The 24,027-nt window shown below is 40.2% G+C and overlaps 1 protein-coding gene across 2 annotated transcripts in view; it reads right to left on the bottom strand.

Annotated features, from left to right (window-relative positions):
• The window catches only part of FBN1 (fibrillin 1), a 252,546-nt gene that overhangs the window by 25,264 nt on the left and 203,255 nt on the right, over window positions 1-24,027 (bottom strand). For both annotated transcript variants that reach the window (XM_059913339.1, XM_059913338.1), the window contains exons 48-60: window positions 23,316-23,444; window positions 22,599-22,718; window positions 19,512-19,637; window positions 15,573-15,722; window positions 15,162-15,227; window positions 14,769-14,885; window positions 12,212-12,331; window positions 10,099-10,221; window positions 8,674-8,805; window positions 6,619-6,744; window positions 5,831-6,037; window positions 3,872-3,997; window positions 3,485-3,607 (exon numbers count right to left, since the gene is read on the bottom strand). In XM_059913339.1, the coding sequence (XP_059769322.1) occupies window positions 3,485-3,607; window positions 3,872-3,997; window positions 5,831-6,037; window positions 6,619-6,744; window positions 8,674-8,805; window positions 10,099-10,221; window positions 12,212-12,331; window positions 14,769-14,885; window positions 15,162-15,227; window positions 15,573-15,722; window positions 19,512-19,637; window positions 22,599-22,718; window positions 23,316-23,444 (1,665 nt within the window). The remainder of the gene's footprint in view (window positions 1-3,484; window positions 3,608-3,871; window positions 3,998-5,830; window positions 6,038-6,618; window positions 6,745-8,673; window positions 8,806-10,098; window positions 10,222-12,211; window positions 12,332-14,768; window positions 14,886-15,161; window positions 15,228-15,572; window positions 15,723-19,511; window positions 19,638-22,598; window positions 22,719-23,315; window positions 23,445-24,027) is intronic.

Here is a 24,027-nt window from a genome sequence, read left to right as displayed (position 1 = left end):
ACCTATAATGTGAATGTTGGTGCATTTAATGTTGTCCCAGAGGTCTCTTAGACTGTCTTCATTTCTTTTCATTCTTTTCTCTTTATTGTGTTCCATGGCAGTGATTTCCACCATTCTGTCTTCCAGCTCACTTATCTGTTCTTCTGCCTCAATTATTCTGCTATTGATCCCTTCTAGTGTATTTTTTATTTCAGTTATTGTATTATTCATCTCTGTCTGTTTGTTCTTTAGTTCTTCCAGGTCTTTGTTAAACATTTCTTGTATCTTCACAGTATGTGCCTCCACTCTTTTTCCAAGATCTTAGATCATCTTTACTATCATTACTCTGAATTCTTTTTCAGGTAGATTGCCTATCTCCACTTCATATAGTTGTTCTTCTGGGATTTTTATCTTGTTCCTTCATCTGGGACATATGCCTTTGCTGTCTCATTTTGTCTAACTTTCTGTGATTGATTGCGGTTTCCATTCTGCAGGCTGGAGGGTTGTAGTTCTTCTTGCTTCTGCTGTCTGCCCCCTGGTGGATGAGGCCTGTCTAAGAGGCTTGTGCAGGCTTCCTGATGGGAGGGACTGGTTCCTGCCCACTGGTGGGTGGAGGTGTGTCTTATCCCTCTGGTGGGCAGTGCTGTGTCAGGGGGTGTGTTTAGTGGGCAGTTGTTTACTCAGGAAGACCTTATGCAGCCTGTCTGTCGATGGGTGGGGCTGTGTTTCTGCCCTGTTGGTTGTTTGGCCTGAGGTGTCCCAGCACTGGAGCCTACAGGCTGTTGGGTGGGGCCAGGTCTTGGTGAGATAAAGGCAGTGTCCAGGAGGGCTCATGCCAATCAGTACTCTCCAGAACCACCACCTCCAGTGTTTGTCCCCACTGTGAACCACAGTCACCCCTACCTCTGCAGGAGACCCCTCCAGTTACCAGCAGGTAGGTCTGGCCCAGGTTCTTATGAGATCACTGCTTTTTTCCCTGGGTCCTGGTGCGCATGAGATCTTGTGTGCACCTCCAAGAGCAGATTTTCTGTTTTCCCCAGTCCTGTAGAATTCCCGCAGTCAAACCCCACTGGCCTTCAAAGCCAGTTTCTCTGGGGGATCCTCTTAGCGTTGCCAGACCCCCAGGCTGGGGAGCCAGTGTCAGGCTCAGAACTTTCACTCCTGTGGGAGAACTTGTGGTATAATTATTTTCCAGTTTGTGGGTCACCTACCCAGTGCGTGTGGGATTTGATTTCATTGCGATTGCGCCCCTCCTACCGTCTCATTCTGGCTTCTTCTTTGTCTTTGGATGTAGGATACAGTAAGTCCCCTACATATGAACCTTCAAGTTGCGAACTTTGAAAGATGCAAATGTGCATTCACCTGTCCAATCAATCATGTAAGTTAGTTCATGTGTCTGGTGTACACTGTCTTGTGTGCATCCTCTACAAGTGGTTGTGCTTTTGTGTACTGTACAGTACTGTATAGAATACAGTACTGTACAGTATCTTTATTTCAAGCCCAGGATGTCTGGAAGCAAGTGTAAAAAAAGCACTGGTGTAGCTGGTACTACTGTACTTTTCAAGGTTCTGTACTGTAGGATTAAAAGTGTTTATTTTTTGTGTTTTTTTTAATGTATTATTTGTGTGCAAAGTATTATAAAACTATTACAGTACAGTACTATATAGCTGATTGTGTTAGTTGTGTACCTAGGCTAACTTTGTTGGACTTATGAACAAATTAGACTTACAAACGCACTCTCGGAATGGAAATCATTCGTATGTAGGGGACTTACTGTATATTTTTCGGTAGGTTCCAGTGGGGTTTTTTTGTGAATAGTTGTTCAGCAGGCAGTTGTGATTTTGGTGTTTTCATAAGAAGAGGTGAGGTCACATCCTTCTAACCCACCATCTTGTCTCTGCCTCCAACCTTACAATACTATCTTTAACTACACCATTAATAACAGCAACACTTGCTGTTTTCACATCCAAGAAGGGGAATCCAAGAATCCCCTTCTTTCCTCTTACTTGGTTCCTACCCATCTCTCATGGGGTGAGTGCTGGTCCTTCATTTCCCCTGGGGTCATCCTTCTAGCCTCGTTCCTCTGTTTCAATAGTACATGTATCTGCACCATTCATTTTGATATTTAGTCATATATGCCAAGTATGTAGAAGAATTTAGACCTTATGGGAAAAATAGGAGAGTCTTATATTGTAAGTAGATCTGTAAAAAATTTTTTGTATTCCTAAAATCAGAGTATTACAGATGTTTTTCATATTAATACATTGTAAAAGAACATAACTACTACTATACATTTAATTTATTTTCATTTTCTATCTCTTAATTGCTAGAAATTTTTAGGATTTTTCTGCCCCCACAAGTTAGAAAGATGCTGTAAATTTGTTTTGATTCATACAGATAGTATACACACTGAGAGACATTTTCCCCCTGAAGTTGGTTTTACATTTACACAAATAAGTTTGTGGCTGTGAGCTGTAGCCTCACGCTGCCCAGAACTCACTGTGAGCCACAGATGTAGAATAAGTTCTATGTTTTAAGACAGAATTTTTGAGTAGCTCTCTCAACTTCCTCTCCCCATACTGCAGGATTATATAGGACTTGTGCTGCACAGGAAAATTTCAAGCATTGTCCATATGTTATCCTGTATTACCTGCATCTTAACTCTCCCCCTTTCAGCAGACAGAGGAAAAGGGTTGATGGCTCTACTTCTCTTTGCTCTCCTCTTCCACTCCATCCTACCATTTAACTTCCTTTACTTCCCTTTTTCTCCTTCCAGGCTTCATGGCAGAACACACTAACTCTTATTCTGCCATCTGGTCTACCTTTCCTTCTTCAAATTATCCTTGAGTCTGACTCACTTGTGCTATTCACTCAATATGTGAAGTTCTTATTACAAGAACAAATTTATACCAATATAATTTTGCAAAGGATAACTTCTGGTTGATCAGGAATTTCTGCAGAGAGTTTTGCTGTTTCTTAATTCTTTGTAATATCTGTGTCTCAAATAAGCTGCTGGGGGTCAGGAATGGCCCTATTTTGCAGAACAAAAACCTAGACAAAGTGTTTACTTGATTAGGCACAGTGTTCTCTAGGATCATGGCACTGATTAACCTGAGGTAGGCAGGACCATGCTGGGCTATATAGTTATTGAATAGACTGATTACATGCTTTCTGTTTTCTATTTATTGCATTAATGTGATCAGGTGTCTGATCCACTTGAGCCTTGGAGAGCTGGCCCTGCTGTCTGAGATGCTCATGGACGTCCCCCATGGATGCCCATGGGGCAGGCAGTGAGGATAGCTGCTGCCACTGGTCCTCTGCAATCTCCCTGGCCTCAGCCTCCCTCCAACCAGAAAAGGAGGTGGGTCACAGGGAGGCACTTACCCCAGGGAAGCACTTCTTGCCTGCAGAGAGGGTCTTTCAGCTTTGGATCCCTCGAAGGCACAAGGAATGCGACCATGTGCCCACGAGACACATGAGTGGGTGAAGGCAAATTCTACTTTACCTTTGCAGCTCCTTCCATCCTCCTGCAGAATGTAGCCTTTCGGGCATGAACACTGGTAACTCCCTTCTGTGTTCTTGCAGATAAAATTGCAGGGTTTGGGGGCCTGGTTGCACTCATTCAGATCTATGATCAAAGAGATACAGTGTGACCGCCCATCATCTAAAAAGATGCCTAAATGCTCAATACCCACAGCATCTAACAAAGAATCCTAGTTTTGAAGAAGGAAAAAGTAAATTCTGTGTAGTCTTTGATCACTGTCTTACATTTCCTTAAGAAAGTACACAGGCTTTTTAGATTTTTAGTTTGAGGGTTTTTTTTTTTTTTTTTCACCATAATGTACAATTTCCACCTGGGAATAAACCTGAGCATCAGAAATAGAGCACTTACCTATGCAGGCAGTTCCGGTTATATCTGGAGTATAGCCAGTTTTACAAATGCAGTGATACGATCCTCTGTCATTGACGCATTCCCCATTCCGGCAAACGTCATGAATAACCTTGCACTCATCAATATCTATAATGTAATGAGTAGAAAGTAAAATGAGAAGGACATTATAAAGTGGACAACATTCATACATAGGGGTCACTTCACTGTAAATACTATAACTGTGTGACTATATTATGGACCTAAGGAATTAAACCAAAGGGATGACAGCGTAAGTTTCATATGTAATGGTAACTATATTGAAAGGGAAATGAATAACTTTATTAGACTATAGGGGAAAACTTAATAATTGCTCTTCTAAATTTATATTGTTTTTCTCCATTGGGTCCAGGAGAACAACCATCTCATCTAGACATATTTAGCTCCTTGCTCCATCTCATGCCATCAAGCTTGCCTCCTCCAGACATCTCGTAAATGAATCACAGCAGAAGATCCTTTTGATAAGAAAATCCCATTTTCTTCTAATAGTGTATGTCCAAAATAAGGAAAGTTTTCTTTCTATTCTTTTTGTTGTGTTTAAAGTTAATCCTGAAAAATAACAAATTGCATACTACTGGGGAAATGGGACCAAACTTCCCTCCTTTGGTTGAGGGAGGCATCAGTGGATGGCTGGGCTGAGTTTTTGCAGCCTGCTAGGGAAGAGAGACCCTTACTCACAGCTCCACCACAGGGAGAAAGACTTGGTCAATATGTACTCTTGGGCATTAAAGATACTGTCCCCCATATCTTGACCCATCTATTTCCTTACTGCTTGGCGGGATGCCAATACCAAGTGAGTTCTTAGCCTTTGATTGCCAAGTAAACATTTTCTATCAACAGCTCTTACTTTTCCTGATTTTTTCAAGTTTACTCTGAAATGCAATTAAGCATACCCGTGTTGGTCTCAAGAAATGAGTCTTTCCACCATCTCATTTTCATATCCTCCAAAGAAAGAATCATAAACTGCTTTTGGTCATTCCATCTTATCTATTCCATCTTTTACCACATCCAGTTCTGTTATTCCACCGTTAGCCACATCTTTCTAACATGAACACAAATCCTCTTTAATCTCTTTCTTCTCCTCTCACTTCTGATTTCCTCCCAAGGAGCTCAAAAAGTCTTTCTCCTTTCTCTTTCATGAGACTAAAAACAATTGCAGTTACTGTTGATAAACACAGGCCTGAAATTTCTTTTCAGAGTTGCCTCAGACACCTCAACAGCTTCCTCATCCCTCGCAAGTTCAAGCAGCTTGCACTTTTCCAGAGGCAACTGTCTTAATTGCCAATACAATCGCCCCTCCATATCCAGGGCATTGGTTCCAGGACCCCCTCACTGATACCAAAATCCCTCAAGTCCCTTGTATAAAATGGCATAGTATAGTTGGCACTGCAGGTTCAATCAACCTCGAATCGATATCATCAATCCAGGGTTGGTTGGATCTACGGATGTGGAACCTACAGACATGGAAGGCTGACTGTGTATCAGCGTTGTTTATACTTCTTTCACGCAGTATATTTCAGCCAATTTTATGAGATAAAATACACATTGGCGGACTAGTTTAGGAATTTAGTGATCACTTATTCCAAAGTTTATCTAAAAAATTATATTCTGAGTGAGTAACCAGTAACTGACTGACTTACAACAAACTTTGGCTTGAAAAGTTGAGGACTCGTAATGCAGAGGCAGGGACTCAAGCACACACAATTTAATCAGACCAAGGATGCTTTGGCAACATGAAGTTGAATATCTAAAATACCATAATGAAGACTTTTTGTCAACCTATACTATGCAACTCAGCCTAGGCCCATATTATAGATTCTGTATTCTCATCTGTTCTTCATGAAACAAATTCCCTGAAAGTATTTTTGGACCATAAATGAAGTACCTGCTCTGTTGGTCAAAAATCAGAACAAAATAAAGTACCTGCTCCATTGGTCATAAACCCTCGGCCATGGGGGCAGAGTTTTTTGAAAGCCACAGTGCCCTGGAAAGGGCAGATCTCACAGTGGGGACCCCAGCCTCTCCCTCCGTCGCAGCAGCATTCAGACTTGGTGACTGGGTTCCTGTTGCTTGAGCCGATCTGACACATGTTTTGGAGCACCTCTGTGAAGCAGTACCCTTCCCGGTTGTCTGGAAGGGACATGATATTGCAAAGAGAAAATTTGGGGGAATGTTAGGAGCATAACAAGGTATTCAGAATTTGGTCAGATATAAAACCCAAGAAGGATGTAACACTTTACCCTGGGTGAGAAGGAGCAAGAAGGGAAAGCTGGAAACGGCAGTAAGAGAGAAAGGATGACATCTGGGGAAAACAAGAAAGACAAGAAATTCAGTAAGTGGGCAGAAAGGCACTGGCCTCAACAAGGTTATCACTCTATCTAACTGCTCCCAGAAATACGGGGGAATAGTCATGCTATAGAGGGGGGCAGAGAAACACTTGGAAACGGATCCTGAGCATCAAGGGCTTAAAGAGGCAGCTGAGAAAGAAATTCCAAGCAAGTGATTCAATGATGATACAATTAGCAAAGGAAGAATTTAGCGGCAGGGTGGTGCTAAACCCAATGGACAATCACGGTCATTGAGTCATCTCCAAAATATGAACATTTCTAACCCTTGCTCAAATTTCAACAGTTTCTATCACTTCAAATAAGAGATCTGGTTTCAAGTGTCCCAGTGGGGGGTTACAAAAGCATCCTGTCATCTGTACTCACCAAGGCACTCATCCTGGGTGGGGCTGGCTGTGAAGCCATCATTGCACTCGCAGGTATAGCTCCCCCTGGTGTTGAGGCAGCGCCCGTTCTCACAGATCCCAGGCTTGGTCTGACATTCATTCTCATCTGTGTGGTTTAATTGAAGGACCAAAAACAAGAGGAGTCATCTGTCTGCTTTGTACAAAGATGGATTCTTCTTCTTTTAAAAATTTAGTTTGTGAATACGTAACCTATTTACATTGTTCCAAACTCAAAAGGTACAAAAGAATATTCAGCAAATGTGCCCCTCCCTCCCCTTTCCCCAAACTCCCCTCCTGGGAAGCAACCACTGCTACTGCCAGTTTCTAAAGTATCCTTCTAGAGATGAATTATGCCCATACAAACAAATACAACCATTCATGCATGTACCTCCACCCTTTTAAAAACATATTTGATAGCATTTTTATATACTTAAACAGATAATAGCATTTTAGGTACATTTACATTTTTCACTTAATAAAATGTAAAACTTTCCATATCTGTACATGTAGAGGATTCTCAAAGGATTGTTTTAAATGAAGGAAAAAAAACCTTAAGATCAATCTGTTAAAGAAATATTACAATACTTCACTAGAATAATGTCTGTGATGGTCAGTTTTGACCTGAGGGAGTTTATCTATACTAATCTTCTGATTCAGTGTAGAGTATGCTTATTATAATACTTCAATAATATTAAGGAATCCTAATTCAGTCTCCCAGGTTTTAAAAAAAGCCTTAAAATAGCTGGAGAGTCTTATGATTGTTTAGAAAGATCGTAAAGTAATTTGCCTAGGCGCTTCCAACTGAGAATAGTTTCAAGCCCCTGAGGCAGAGATCTCCTTACGAGAGGCAGAGGCTTGGAAGGTGACATCCAGAACAGCGTTAAAACAGCTCAAAATTCCCAATGCCAAGGCCACCCTGATACCAATTACATCAGAATATCTGAGGTGGGACCTGAGCTCTCCGAGTGATTCCAGTGTGCACCTGAGGCTGAAAACCACTGATCCCAGAAGATCCAGTGTATGATCATAAATCCACATGCTTTCCCTGTGCTTTGAAAGTCTGCTCTTCAACTTCTGTTTAATTCTGTATCTTACAGAGTAAGAGGACAATGAGTTTCTTAAGCTTCTTGACCAACAACATACAATATACTTTCCTGATGTGATTGATTGAATATTAAAAAGGAAAAGGATACATGTGGGAATTTTCTAGTATTTTTTTCTTATATTTACTGACTAAAGCAGAGGTCAGGAAACTTTTTCTGTAAGTAACAGTAATGTTATAGTATTACTATATAATATACAGTCAACAGCTTAGGCTTTGCAGGCCATATGATCTCTTGTTGCAACTGCTCCACTATGCTCTGCTATTGTGGCATGAAGACAGCCATGGAAAATAATGAATGGTTACAGCTGGGTTCCAATATGAGTCTATTTACAAAGACAGCTGGCGGACTGCCAGGCTGAATTTGGCCCTAGGGCTGTGGTTTGCCAATCCCTGGTCTACTATGGTTTTCAAGGCTGAAGCCACATTAGAATCACCTGGGGAGCTTTAAAAAAAATACCAGTGCCTGGGCCTCAATCTAGACAAGACCAGTTTCTCTGGATGTAGATCCCCGTGGTCTAGTAATGCTCCCTTTCCACAGGGACCAGGCATCTGGACTCAATGTCAGGGGGATGGTAGAAAGTTAAGTCAATAGAGAGGTATTCCAACGTGGTGGAAAGAACTGACCCCAAAACAACAAAGGAGTATAAAAACGGTAAAGGAAGGGACTAGAGGAAATAACCTGGTCTTCTAATCCTGGCAGCAAAATGGGTCTAGAAAGCAGGCAGAGGCCAGCTCAGAGGAAGAGAAGGATGTTGCTGGGGGAATTCATAGATAATCGAGAGGCAAGGGGACCTCTACGGGAAGTCATGATATGAGGTAAGAGAGGCGAGAAGAACACAGTGTCCACAAGGACTCAGAGCCCACGTCTCTTCTGTCCTTTGTCACTTCCCACTCGTTCAAAGCTCCTTTGGTGGGGATGCCCTTACTTACCTACGCAGCCTTCTCCATCGGGTCTTCGCTGATACCCGGGTCCACAGATGCAGATGTACGTGCCAATGAGGTTCTTGCATTCCATCTGTTTTTCAGCACAATCGTGTTTTCCCTCTTCACACTCATCCTCATCTGGAAAGAATGTACAACCACAAATTCATAAAAGGAGCTGCCTTAATTTCCTGCCTTTTAAACACAAAATGGTATTCAGTAACCAATTTTCATTGACACTATTTCAGCATTAACCTACTTCCTTTTGCATTGTTGGGAGGTGGTCTCTTAAGATGGGAAGGAGTCTTCTAACCCCCTTTGAACTTAATGAAGACATTTCTCTCTGATAAATTCTTCAAAGGCAGGAAGTGTGATTTCCAATTCTTTTTGACGAATTGAACTAAAAAGGCCTTATAAAAGGCGTTCATAATATGATGATAATTATAACAACAGCATTATCATACTGATATAATAATAAACCAAAGCTTCCATTATACAATACTTATAACAATATAATAGATTATATCTTAATGTCAGAATAATATATTAGAATCATTGTGAAATATAATAATGAAAGTTTTGGTTTTTATACTTTGAGGAAAAGACAAGCATCCACAAATATCTTCTTCTCTACTGGTTCTTCCCTCCATTTCCTTTTTTTCTGGAAGTGTGGCTCTTCTTCATTCATTACTTTCTGTCCTATGGCATTTCCCTCTCTTTATCTTTCCCCGTTATATTATCTGAGCTGAAAAATTTGGACTTTAGCCTGCATGTGACATGGAGCTCTCACTTAGGGAATTCTCCTACCTTTAAGAAAAATTCTATTTAAGCCATTTGAGGAGAACAGATATCTGCTCGTTTAAGACTTTGGGAGGAGCAAATCAGAGCTCTTCAAGGATCCCCAGGATTTACCCATCTTTGTATAACAGAGCTTAGTCCAGTACTTTGGAAATTGCAGGTGTTCACAGTAAGCATTGTTTAAAGTAGATTCCATGTGTTACCCCATTCTTGGACTCTAATATTCCTTAGTGATGGCGATTATTTTTTAATATTCATATTCCTTCTTTTGTGTTCTCAGTTATCATACTGGGATATGATTATATCTGTCTCAACCTCTTCATATTGAGCTTCTTGCATGTGGGGAAATGTCTTTTTTTTCTTTATACCTTCACACCTTGCAGAATGGCTGGCATGTCACAGGCATGCAATGCACGGTGAACTATAAAGGATCTGTAGTGCAGCCCTCGACTCAGCTTTAAGCTACGATTTAGGAGAAAAGGTAGCAATGACAACCCCCATATTATCCACGGACTACAGCAGTGTTCCCCAATTCCCAGCCTTCCTCTACTGATTGGAAGCTTTGGAGGGACACCTCCCGTCATAGACAAAGTTAGGGCTCCCTGGCTTAGATGACCTTGAACATGAGTGTCTCACCTCTGCACATTCTTCTATCTTCTCTCAGAACATATCCAGTGGGACATTTGCATTCATAGGAGCCATAAGTGTTCACACATCGGAAAGCACAGAGCAGAGGATTCTGGGCACACTCGTTTATATCTGTGGCAGAATGTAATAAGAGAATAATGGATCATAGGCATCAACCAAAAAAAGGAATATACTTTTAGCAAAAGTGGTAATGCTTCATTGTCATAAACATGGATAGGCCAAGCAGTCTTTGATGTTCAAAGAATTGTAAAATTGAGTTGGTTATTTTATAATTGGTATAAGTAGGGTAGATCATACATCTTGCTTCTTCCAGTACAAACTCAGTTTATGCCTATTGTGCTGGTATAACTATTAACTGTTATTCAGCTGGATGAGAAATTACAGGTCACCCTACATTTGGGAGCTTTTCTGAAATCCTGGCTTTGAAGTCTCAAGTTGACCAGTTGCCTCTCCCTAAAGTCACATGGAGTGGGGATCAGTTTTACCCCATTCAGCCAAAACAATTGCCAAGTCAACTGCTGTCAGAACAGAAGCAACCCATCCAATATCATGAACCACCTCCCCTTCCCCAAATAAGAGAGGCTCCTGTGAAGTAACAGTGATTCTTATGCCCAAGAAAATGGTGTTCTGAATAATTTCACACTGATGCCCAAGTTATAGCCTTAAATAGCTAGGAGTAATAATGATGAAAGATTAATAGATAGAAGTGATTTCTGTAGATTACATAGTTTGGAACCATCAGAATATGTTTTGGAAAAGCAGGGTTAAAACAGACCATCTTGATATCATGTTTCTCCCTAAGGCCAATGGTCCTGACTGAGAACATCAGTGAGACCCTAGATCATGATTTAAAAATTCACCAACAACTTTGACTATGAGTATTGATGGGTCATATTTCTAATGAAGAGCTCACTTTAATACCCACTTTACTGTCTCCTCCCCTTCATTCTTTTATTAAACCAGTGGTTCTCAACTTGAGAGTGCATCAGAATTACCTGGAGGGCTGCTAGGCCCCACTCTGAGAGTTTCTGATTCAGGAGGTCTGGGATGAGGCCTGAAAATCTGCATTTCTAGCAAGTTCCCAGGTGATGCTGATGTGGCTGATCCAGGGACCACCCTTTGAGAACCACTATTCTAGACACTCCCTCCCTTTCCTTACATCCCTCTTTCTTTCCTTATATCCTACCAAGCATACTGACAGTTGCTTAGAGAGTATGGACAGCCTCTTTTGCTGTGATTGCTCCCAGATGGTTAAAGGATATTGGTGGTTATCTCAGTGTGTAGATGTTTCTATGAGTAGAAAAGAAATAGAAAAAGAAAGGGCACACGGGATACAAAGAAAAAAGGTTGCGGTGGGGGGGAATGGAAAATAAGAAAGAGGGTAGTAGACAAGGCAGGTGTTGTATCTACATATTAGTAGTAGAGGACTTCCCTGGTGGCGCAGTGGTTAAGAATCCGCCTGCCAATGCAGGGGACATGGGTTCGAGCCCTGGTCCGGGAAGATCCCACATGCCGTGGAGCAGCTAAGCCCACGCGCCACAACTACTGAGCCTGAGCCCTACAGCCCGTGAGCCACAACTACTGAGCCTGCGAGCCACAACTACTGAGCCCACGTGCCACAACTACTGAGCCCACGTGCCACAACTACTGAAGCCCGCACACTTAGAGCCCATGCTCGGCAACAAAGAGAAGCCACCGCAACCGCAATGAGAAGCCTGTGCGCCGCAACAAAGAGTAGCCCCCCGCTCGCCGCAACTAGGGAAAGTCTGTGTGCAGCAACGAAGACCCAACACAGCCAAAAATAAATAAATAAATAAATAAATTTAATAAAATAAAATATAAGTATTAGTAGTAGAGACACCAACAAGAACTCTGCATGAGATGCGGCATAACTTGTTCCATGAACCACTTACATCTTTTTCAGATATTCTCTGCAGAGAGGAGGCCACATAGAGAAGAAATGATAGCATGGCCCACCAAGCCCAGATTTTCCTTATTTTATATACCCTGAGTGGTATTTAATATTCAGAATTGTAATCAACCAACTACTGTCCCTATGATCAGAACATGTAACCAACTATTCTGTGTTTAAGAGGCTTACCTTCACAAGTCATCATTGGACCAGGCTCAAATCCCTCCTCACAGGTGCATTCAAAACCTCCAATCACGTTCTTGCAGGTTCCATTTCCGCAAGGATTGCCCACCGAACACTCATCAGTATCTGCAGGTGATCAGAAGTGTAGTCAAAACATGATGGATTGGGAGAAAAATGGACTTGGACTCAGAGAATACCTTTCTTTCTATCGGAATATTTTGATCTCTAACATCTTGTTTTATTCTCATTCTGTCCTTGAGAAAGGAGTGCACGTGTCTTATTACCACAGATTTATAGCTGTGAAATTTGACTTGCTAAGTGGCAGTGGCAGTAACAGTAATGGTACCTGGGCTTCTTAGCCCTTACAGTGCTCTTCACCATGAGTGTCCCCAGCCTCCTACATTATGAAGTACATCTACTGGGAATAGATACTCAAAGGGTTAAAACAAGGCTTCTCTCACAAGTCAAAAGTTTTTGCTTACTTAAAGCTAGAAATACATCTCCAGTTTGGCCTTACATTACATCATTCTCCAAGAAGTCTTAAACATGATGCATTTTTGCCAGATATAAAATAGAAGACTAAACATACGCAAAATAAGAGACCAGAGGTTAAGCAAAATTAATACACAAGATAAAGTCAAGATTCAAGTAGATTTTCTTGATCTTGTTGAAACCAGATGGTTTACATTAGGCAGAAGAAAGGCTAGAAAGAAATGTGTTTAGGGTATGATCTCTCTAAGCAACTGTGGAGAGAGAACAAATCTTACCAAGGAAGTCTAGAAAATATGTATGTCTCCTAACCCATCCACCTAGAATACTGACTGTTCTTATTCTGACACAGCTCTTGGGGGAGAGTACCTTCCTTTGGGAAAGGAACATTTCAGAGAAATAACATTGCTATCTCAGCTGTCTAGAGCACAGAAGAGCGATGGGTTATTATCAAGGACTATGTCTCATGTTAGGTTCTGAAATCAGCAAGTGAGGGCAAGAGGGTATGGCAGAGAGACCCTGGGTGAGGAGGCTTATTTCTCATATACATCGTAGCACTGACTGAAGATACTGAATAGAAAACGTTGACAACTTTGCTTTGGTTCTGCTATGAAATTGCATTTTGCTCTCAAGAATATTACATCTCTTTCAAGTTAATAAAAACCACAATATCATTGGTTTTTACAGCTGTAAGGTAATTAGAAATATTGTAATCCATCTGCACCATATTACATTCTGAGGCTTAGAAAGGTGGTTAAAACCTCATGCCCTTATACCCTGAGAAAACCATAATTCAAAAAGAGTCATGTACCAAAATGTTCATTGCAGCTCTATTTACAATAGCCAGGACATGGAAGCAACCTAAGTGTCCATCATCGGATGAATGGATAAAGAAAATGTGGCACATATATACAATGGAATATTACTCAGCCATAAAAAGAAACGAAATTGAGTTATTTGTAGTGAGGTGGATGGAGTTAGAGTCTGTCATACAGTGAAGTAAGTCAGAAAAAGAAAAACAAATACAGTATGCTAACACATATATACGGAATCAAAGAGGAAAAAAAAAAAAAAAAGTCATGAAGAACCTAGTGGTAAGATGGGAATAAAGACATAAGACCTACTAGAGAATGGACTTGAGGATACGGGGAGGGGGAAGGGTAAGCTGTGACAAAGTGAGAGAGTGGCATGGACATATATATACACTACAAGATGTAAAATAGATAGCTAGTGGGAAGCAGCCGCATAGCACAGGGAGATCAGCTCGGTGCTTTGTGACCACCTAGAGGGGTGGGAGAGGGAGGGTGGGAGGGAGGGAGATGCAAGAGGGAAGAGATATGGGAACATATGTATATGTATAACTGATTCACTTTGTTATAAAGCAGAAACTAACACACCATTGTAAAGCAATTATACTCCAATAAAGGTGTTAAAAAACAAACAAACAAACAAAAACCTCATGCCCTGATTCCCTATATGGAAAGAACATCTTCTAACGGACACAGACAAACCCTCAGCATTTATGCCATTATTAATTTAGGTTACACTGAATGGCTTTGGATTTCTTAGATAAAAGAGGTCAGAGATCAGCCGTAGGAACCATTCTTTGAAATTTTCATAAGGGGGTTAAAACACGAGGAATGTACACTGGGTACACAGCCTTTCATAGTACTAACTGTAACAAAATTTGGGTAAATTTTGTGTTTTACATACTAAGAGAATAAGATGATGACCATTAACAATTTTTTACCTTTAAATTTCACAAAGGCTTTCATTATATACGCTGTCCTTTCTACTATCTCTTCAAATGTATTCAGTGCCCTCCTCATCAGACTGTAAGGTCCATGCAAGGAAGGACCATGTTGGCTTGGTTCACTACGGTAGCCATAGAACCTAGCACAGTGCCTGGTACATGGTGGGGACTCAGCTGGTATTGCTAGATGAATGATATGTGAACAAGTATATAAAACTTATTTCTGTCCCATCTTGGTACTTATTCTTCCTAGCGTGAATGCTGGATAGCTTAATTTCTGATTTGTAAAATCCCAATAACAGAAACCGCTTTATTACTCACCCACACATTCATTCCCTTCCAGAATGTAGCCAAAGGGACACTCGCAGCGATAGGAGCCATCGGTATTGATGCACTGCCCGTGTTTACAGACATCAGGTTCTTTGCACTCATCCATATCTTAAGCAAAGGAGGAAAACATAGTGAATAACGATGTATTTTTGGAAACACAAAGGTAAATTATCATTTCAGTGCCTAATCGATGAAATATCTAGTATTGCAATATTAACATGCAATACAATAATACAATTGGTATCTAAGTGAAAAGACCAAAAAAAAAAAAAAAGAGCTTAATTTTCCAAGATAAATGTGGAGAAATAACAGCTAGAGAAAGGACAAGGAAGAGGCTGGTTGAAAATATTAAGAAATGCTGAGAATCCAGCACAAGCCACTCACCAACCGCTGAATCATCGGGTCCCACAATGATTCCACTTCCATAGGGGCAGATCTGGCGGAAGGCCTCTGTGATGGAGATGAACTCTTGTTAATAGGTGGGCCAAAGGCAATTAACTATAGGCTCCTCCCCAGGTATTGTGTGGAAGCTGCGCGTATTGGAACACAATGAACAAGCCAAGCCCAGAAACCAGAGAAAGATAACAAGGCTCCCAGAGCTGGTGTACCTACTACTTGGGCAGCTTTGAGTCATAATGTAGTTCAGAAGAAAATAACTACCTAGCTCCTGAGATAAGATAATTTTAGTGAACATTTTAGTTGGACTTACAATTAAATTGCCTTATGTTTTGAAGGTCTACAATCTTACAGCCTGTACCTTGAATGGCCAAAGAGAAATGCAGATAGTGGACATACCATCGGGTTCAGTGGGGCACAGCTCACAGGGATCTCCCCAGCCTTCTCCCTTCAAGGCACAGCAGCATTCTTGTTTGGAGTGATTTCTGGATTTGGGTGATGAACACTTTCCTCCTTCAAACTTCGCGTAACAGTAGCTCATTCGCAAATCTGCAGCACAAATTCAAGAGACCCCTCAGCTGCTTTCCTACTAAGTCATTATTGTATAATACTGAGTAAGAAACAATCCACCCTGTTAAATGTGATCTCTTCTCATTACTAAAGTCACACTCTTTAAGTGATTATAATAGTAATTGAGCTGAGATCTTTAGAGTGGTAAGTAACTTTTGTAGTGAGAGCTGATGAACAAATCTATGTGGCTCTTACCTTATTATTTCTCATTTTATCCAATGTTCCAAAATAACATGATGTGAATAATAAAAACCAACACTGCCACATTTCAATGCTGACGTCATCAGTGACTTCAGGGTGGAGACATTCAGAGATGGTATAACATTTAGCAAGCACAAGTTAAGGTAGACCTCCCAGTTCTAGTACTCACTGTGATATCACACTATGCTGTTTATTCTGTGTCCCCTAAGCCCTGGAGCCAAAATAAAACCCCAGATTCCAGGCATAGAGCAAATAAAGATGTGGCAATTTTGTGGACTGGCAAAAATACAACTCAATGGTATTTCACTGAAGCAGCTACTCACGCAGCTTCTGTCTACAAAATATATGTGAGGTTTTCTGCAGATTTTACACACGTGTGTGTACACACTTGCACACACACAGAAGCTTATTTAGCTCCACAGAGAGAGGGAAGGTAAAGAGGAGGACAGGGAGATGGGTGGATGTGAAGGAGAATAATTGTTCTTCCAAAGAATATATTTCTTTAACATCAGTTATTTCTTGGTAACTCCAACATGGAACATGGGGCTGGGATCTAGTTCCTACAACAGTCTCCAAAATTGCTTGACAGTTTTGGTAACTGACTTTTCCATTTCTTATAGAGCAAATTGGGTGACTCTAAAAAGTGAGCTCATCCAAGAGCCTGGAGTATGTTTTCCCTCAAATTTGACCTCCAAAGCTTTGCAAACTCCTCTGAGTTACACAGAGGCTAAAATCTGCAGGTTTTAAGGAAATGCTTTCATATCCATTTTGCACAATCCCCCTTTCTTTATGTATGACCAGGTCTGCTCTCTCCTGTCACTGTTTTCAATTCCAGGTAGCATATTATTATAGCCATTTATGATTTCAGTTAAGACAATTTCACCATCTTTTATTTCACAGAAAATGAGACAAGGCAAGAATAACTGAGTTGCCAAAGACCATAGCAGAAAACTTTTTATGAATTAAAGGAAAAATATCAATCAATCAATCAGTCAACCACATTTACCAGGCTCCAATAAGTCAAATTCTGTTGACCTCTCCAATGAACTTGTTGAACTCTTCATGGCTACCAACTCTTTTAGATAAACTATCTCTCTAGTTTCTACTCCATTTTCATATCCATTACGGCTGGGACCTGAAAGGCACCTTTCAGCAAACTATTCTTCTGAAGGTGAAGAGCAATAAAAGCCTATCCTTGTCCCGCAGTATCTCTGCTATTTAAATGGTTGCTTTGCTGAGAAGTGTCAAGATTTAACAAATTGTAGTTTCTTGAAGGACACCTTTTGATGTGCTTTGTTCTTCAAGTTCATCGTCATATACAGTGTTTTGTGTTTATTGGTCCAGTTTTTATTATTTATGCCTACAACTGTCTTAAGATATAATTTAATGACTACTCACAAAAATGTCTCAACAGTTACATCAAAACTCAATTCTCTCCTTTGTCTTTCAGCTTGTAATGTTTCTTTTAAACCTAGATACATGCATGTGCTAGTATTGGTCTGTTAATTTTCTCACTCTCTTCTCCTTTCATTACTGACCCTATTCCATACCCCAGCCCAGCTCCCCAACACTGCTCTATCACCTCACCCCAGGAAAAAAAAATCTAGGTACGAAGTTTAGAGTGAGCCTAAGTGACAAATTCCCTTCACTGAACTTTGTAAGTGGGAGTGGCTCATTTACATCTGTGGCCTTTAGGTGCCAGGGTCTGTTCACCTGAGTCCTATATCACATTTGTTCCTTCAAAAACATTATCTGTGGTTCTGTGGAATTTTCTCATTTTATGGTCAACAGAAGCCTGACTCCTAATTTGTCATCTTACAATAAAAACCCAGCTCTTAATGCCCTGGCTCTAGCAAAATCTGTGCTCTTTGGGAGATTTACATTTGCTTGTGATGATCCTCTAGAATTGGTTTTGTTTTTTAATTAAAGGTGCCTTGCATCAGGAAAGAGAGTTTTGCATGCCCACATCCTTTAACGAGGGCTTGCTAGGATGCCTGTGTACCGGTCTATCTGCAAAGAGCCTTAATGACCTTTGAAATTTCATCAGAGCTACAAAAGTCACTTTCCTTGCTTGCATTCCTCAATTCTGGCTCTGCCTCTTGGAGCTGAGCATGTGGCAGGGCTGCTCACAGCTGGGCTGATTCTTCCTGCAGCGTTAGCTTGCTCTGTGACAGGCCAGTGCAAATTGAATTAATAGCCTATGAATTTCCTCTGGCCTGCCACATCGGCAGATTCACACCTGGTTTCTCACTGCTTTCTTTCCAAACTCGGCCAAGCCAAAGGCACACAAAAACAAGGGAGTAGGAGTTAGAATTTATCTGGCTGGTCTGTACCATACAGACAGGATATTTGCTTGAATCAAGCACCATCCCACCCATAACCCAGAAAGCCACATGGGCCTCTGGTAGCTACCTACAGGATCAAACCAACAGAGAATTCTCAACTCTCCCCCTTCACACCCCTAAATATTAGGTGACCAAATGACCCGTTGAAAAGTACAAAGTTAATCAATTTGAACAACAATAGCAAGAGCCTATGAAGGACTCAGAAATGAACAAAGCTTTTTCACGTATTCAATAAGACTGGTTGGGTGGGTATTCTTATTGTTGTTTAAAAATAAGAAATATGAAAATTGAGCTTCCAAAAGATTAAATGACTTGCCCTGGGCTATAAATGGCAAGGCTGAGATCCCTAAGCCCAATATTTGGAATCTTAAATGATATTCATTGCCTCTTACTTGGTAATATGGAAGCAAAAGACAAAACAAAACAACCAAGGAAAAAAAACTGAACAAAAAAATACAACAACAACAAAAAAACCACCGGAAGGGGGTGGGACGGGGGTGGGGGGGAGGATATGTCTGTTTGCATGTGTTTTTTTTGTCCTGAATTCACTAAACTAGTCTGTATAAGTAGACAGACACACACAATTGATTGTTTAGTAAAATCTGAATAGTTTGCTGAGACATAATAAACTGTGTTATGCTTAAGTTCAGGCTCCCCTTTTGATTTTTTTTTTTTAAGTTCACAAGTATCATTCCTGAAAACAGACTGTGGGCCAGCAAGAATCCTGGTCGGTTCACATTTATTTCTCTGTTTTCTTAGAAAACTTGTGATGTAAGAGATAGGCATTATATCCCGGGAGCACATGAGTTAATCTGCACTTTTCTGTCTGAAAGTCTAGGTTTTGGCCCACATTTATAGAGGTTACCTCTTCAGAGGCAGAGAACTTGTAACTGAACTTCCCCCAGGCTTTGCCATGTTCAGTGGCTCATGGCTGATCCCCTGCTGAGTGACCTATCAGCATCTGTGTTCCCAGGGGGAGAGACAGGTTTAAAGTGCCAGGACAGTTGTTGTACAAGCAACCATAATTTGATGGATGAGCTTTTAACCTTAAAAGTAAAAATGAACTTTCTGACATATGGTAATCATTAGACGTCTGGATGAATGAAAACACTCCATCTTCTCTTTCACAAAGAATCAAAACTTCGCCATGTTTAAAAAATAAAACCACAACAAATAAACACAGAGTAATGAAAGTCTAAAGTCAAAAGTCAAAAGCACTTACCTTGGCACCTTCTTCCAGTGGAGGACAAGGAGAACCCATCTGGACACAGACATTTGAAGCTGCCTTCAGTGTTGCTGCATGTGCCCAAGGCACAAATTTCTGGTTCTTCAACACATTCATCAATATCTAAAAGAAGTACATGCGTCAAACAAAGTCAAAACATGATGGAGACACCATCGGATACTAAATGCACAATGTAAAAGTACAAAGTGTAACTGAGTTTCAAAACTCTTCTAACAATGAAGATTTTTCCTGTATCATGATGCTGTGAGTGGACTTCTAGGCTGTGATGACTTTATTTATTTTTTCTTTTTTTTTTAAGATTTTTTTGATGTGGACCACTTTTTTAAAGTCTTCACTGAATTTGTTTCAATACTGCTTCTGTTTTACATTTTGGTTGTTTGGCCACGAGGATGTTGGGATCTTAGCTCCCTGACCAGGGATCGAACCTGCACCCCCTGCATTGGAAGGTGAAGTCTTAACCACTGGACCGCCAGGGAAGTCCCTGTGATGACTTTTAAAAAACTAGTTTTGATGGTTCTTATTGTAAAAATGGACTCTGCCAGTGCCTTCTTAGGGATGCAGTGAGAAACATCTTTTACCCAGACTGAATTTCTTGGATAATTAGAAAAGTTGGAGTAATTTCATACCACCCTAAACTAGGAAAGAAGCAAGAAACTCTATAGAGTCTGACTTCACCACTACACAGTAAGCAGACGCTCTGAAATTTTAATTGTGCTGCCAATGAGTTACCCCGTGAGAGATGTAGGCCTTTGAACCAAATTTGTTCCCCTCCACCCATCTATCCACAGTGCCTTTCCCCAATATCCCATGCTACAATATCCTAAAACTATGACTTCTACCAGGACACTAGTACTCATGAAAATAATCCTATGCAATACAAACTAAAGATATCACAAGAGATGAGGCTCCTGTCTCTCATTTGCAGTGTAATTTGTCTGAAGACACAAAAATATCTTCTGTGTATAGACTATAGTTTTTCTTTTATCATATAGATAATAGGAATTTGACACACATAATTGTGGCATGTTTCCTTTAGCATATTAATATACCTTATCTACTGTAAAGGAGTAATTAAGGATGGTTTGCAGGGAAGTTTCAATGGCTTGAGTATGTTCTAGTTTGCCTGGGAGAGTCCTAGTTTATGCCTGTTGACCTGGACTCATTATTAATAGTGCCCTCCTCAAAATTGTCTTGGTTTGGTCAGTGAACTACATGATGACCCTACTTGTGGAAAAAGCATGACCACTCTTTCCAAGAGACGTACCCATCTTTTTCCCTGACTTTCAGCAGGAATTTGTAGTGAAAAAGAGGTAAGTCTTGATTCTGAGCCATGCTATTTTTATGGAAGTTTTTTTTTTTCAATGAAACAGATACCCCTTGTATCTTGAGACTCTTTATTTTCAGGTTTGTGCAATGAATTCTACCCACACCAAAGTGTATTCGCATTACACAGCTTTATTCCCACGAGGTCCAACTAAAGGGAAGTTAGGATATTAACTTTGTTATCTTGACTTAATTTTGTAAATACCACACAATAGATTTTCTAGAAATGTGCAGTGCAAAGTATCTTCCTGTACAATGCAAAACTAGCTTCTTCATCATTTCATGTTCTTATGTTGCATTTATAGTTGCAACATGTTTCCTGTGGCTTATTATCTGAACTGCTGCTGATGATTGAATTGCTCCATTCCTACACTCCCTCCACCCCGGCATCCAACCTCTGCTTAAAAGTCAACTTTTGTGGGCTTCCCTGGTGGCGCAGTGGTTGAGAGTCTGCCTGCTAATGCAGGGGACACGGGTTCGAGCCCTGGTCTGGGAAGATCCCACATGCCGCGGAGCAACTAGGCCCGTGAGCCACAACTACTGAGCCTGCGCGTCTGGAGCCTGTGCCCCGCAACGGGAGGGGCCGCGATAGTGAAAGGCCCGCGCACCGCGATGAAGAGCGGTACCCGCACCGCGATGAAGAGTGGCCCCCGCTTGCCGCAACTAGAGAAAGCCCTCGCACGAACCGAAGACCCAACACAGCCAAAAATAAATAAATAAATAAAGTAGCTATAAAAAAAAAAAAAAAAATTAAAAAAAAAAGTCAACTTTTGTAAAAATGCTCAGATGTCTCCTTTTTGTTTTTGTTGTTGTTACGGTAGAAATCAAACTGTAGGTGCCAACTTCATAAGGGTAGGGACAAAGATTTAGAATGAACACATTCATGAACTATTCTGGAAGTCATTTTTCTTTCTATACATTTTCATTCTGTTCATTTTAGGGTAATTTTGCATTAATCATGGAGTGAATAAAGCTGATCTCTAATAGAAGTAAAATAACACAATAATTTGTATTTAGGTCTAATTTTGATAAAAGTGTTTTCATTTAGAATATTATCTCTTGACTGAGAGTTAAATTAGATACATAATAAACATTTGTCATTGATGATATTAAAAGTGGACAATTCCTACTCATTATGGATTAGATGCAGACTTGTTTAAAGGTGGGAGCATGGACTAGGTGACTTCTTCAAAGTCCTTTCCACCCTATTCATTAATGAAGTTCTGGCAATTAATGTCCTTCATTTAATGCAATGATATACGTATTGAGGAATGCAGTACTATAAAATTTGGTGAGAATTTATTTGTAGTTACACATTTCTACCATTCTACAAGTCAAAATAACATAGACAAATTATATAGCCACATTCATCCAACCTTGAATGTGGTCACTTAAAGATTTTAACTGGAATCAGGAAGCTATGTTTAGTTGCAACCCATTGGCACTTAAAAACATGTAATCCAGAACTTTTTACCAGCTGCATAAAAGTATATTGGAAAAGTGTCAGGGTCATGTGACCACCCATATACACAGAGCAAAATAGCTTCATCAGAGATTAGCATGAGAATTGATGTTCCTGTCTCACCATCTAATTTTGAGCCCATAAGTCATACCCTACCCTTGGATTTGTTTCTGATAAAGTATTCCAAAATGAAGACACCATCACACCATCTCAAAAATTTGATAATGTCAATGCAGTAACCAATACTGCTAATTTGCAAATATTGATAGCCCTCCTACCTTCACACTTGTCATTCTGGAGACTGTATCCAGGTGGACAAATACATCTGTAGGACCCATCCAAGTTCTGACAGGTGCCTGGTGCACATTTTCCAGGTTCTAGGAGACATTCGTTGATATCTGCGAAGAAAAGGGAAAAAGAAGAAAGAGGTTCCCACTAGCATGATTTCCATCAAGCAACTAAAACTGAAAGAAACTGGAATAAAATCTAAGAAATACGTAAATCTAAAGTCCACAAACTCTACCATGGAGAAAAACTAACAGCTCAATAAAAATCAGCTTTATTAGCTTTCGGAAGTGTGCAATGTATCTAACAACCATATTTTATTTGATCTACTTTCCAGGAAAGCATAGCACGTGAAAAGACAATGGGTATGAAGATCTTTGAGGACACCCAAAGGATTGTATAAGAGCTTACCACAAAGCTATGTTGAAGAAAAAGAATAAAAGAAAGGGAATTACAGTTGTTTATAGAACAATTTAACTGTCTGTTACACTGAACGTTGTAACTGTTTCTGTAATTACAAACACTTAATTTTAAAAGATGAAGGGGAAGAGTGGTATATATACCATACACACATACAGGCAGGATTAGTGTACTTCTACTCTGATCTTTTTCCTCCAGGCTTCTGAAGGAAGGATTGTGATAGAGACTGCGTGATTCCTGGAGTGGTCTCTGGGATGACCTTTGGAGGGTCTTTCTGAAGCAGCACTCACCCACACAGGTTCTCCCATCTGGAGCCACCTCATAGCCTTCATTGCACTGACACTGGAAGGACCCCACTGTATTGATGCATTGGCCATTTCTGCAAAGGTTCCCATTTCCAGTTGCACATTCATCAACATCTGCCAAAAAAATATCCTTTGATATGTTCCAAAGAAAATGTCATAATCCCATCAATGATCAAAACTTTTAAAGGGAAAAATACTTGTACTGAATTTCAGTGGCCTTTGCTGGCTCAGGCAGACTTAAGAAATTCCAATATGATCTAGTTTATAACAATAGACCTGGCTTTAGTCACCTATCGGAACCTAACAAGATGACATAATTCTACTAATTACAGATTGATCATTTATATTAGGATTTTATATGAGTTTCACCTTGATCATCCTTTAGGTTTCATTTTTAAAGGTTAAAACTGAATTACTAATACACAATACAGCTGAGGGTATTATTAAGTATTCCTGTAATCAGAAGTATATAAAAGTAGCCTCTAGCACAATACAAAATTTGGTTCCTTACCCTTGCTTGTGAATAATATAGCATATTTTATAAGAAGAATTTTAACTTCTTTGAGGGGAGGCTATAGTGAAACATCTAGACAAGTAGGTCCACACTGCTCCTGAACTACGTAATTTCTATACAAAGGATAGCTTTTGTATGTTTTAAAACAGATTCGATTTATTTTGAAATGTATTTAATTCGCAG

The sequence above is a fragment of the Balaenoptera ricei genome, chromosome 2 (assembly GCF_028023285.1).
Source record: "Balaenoptera ricei isolate mBalRic1 chromosome 2, mBalRic1.hap2, whole genome shotgun sequence".
In the NCBI taxonomy this organism is placed as follows: domain Eukaryota; kingdom Metazoa; phylum Chordata; class Mammalia; order Artiodactyla; family Balaenopteridae; genus Balaenoptera; species Balaenoptera ricei.
Note: the sequence above shows the minus strand (reverse complement) of the source record. Positions and strands in the feature narration are given on the sequence as shown.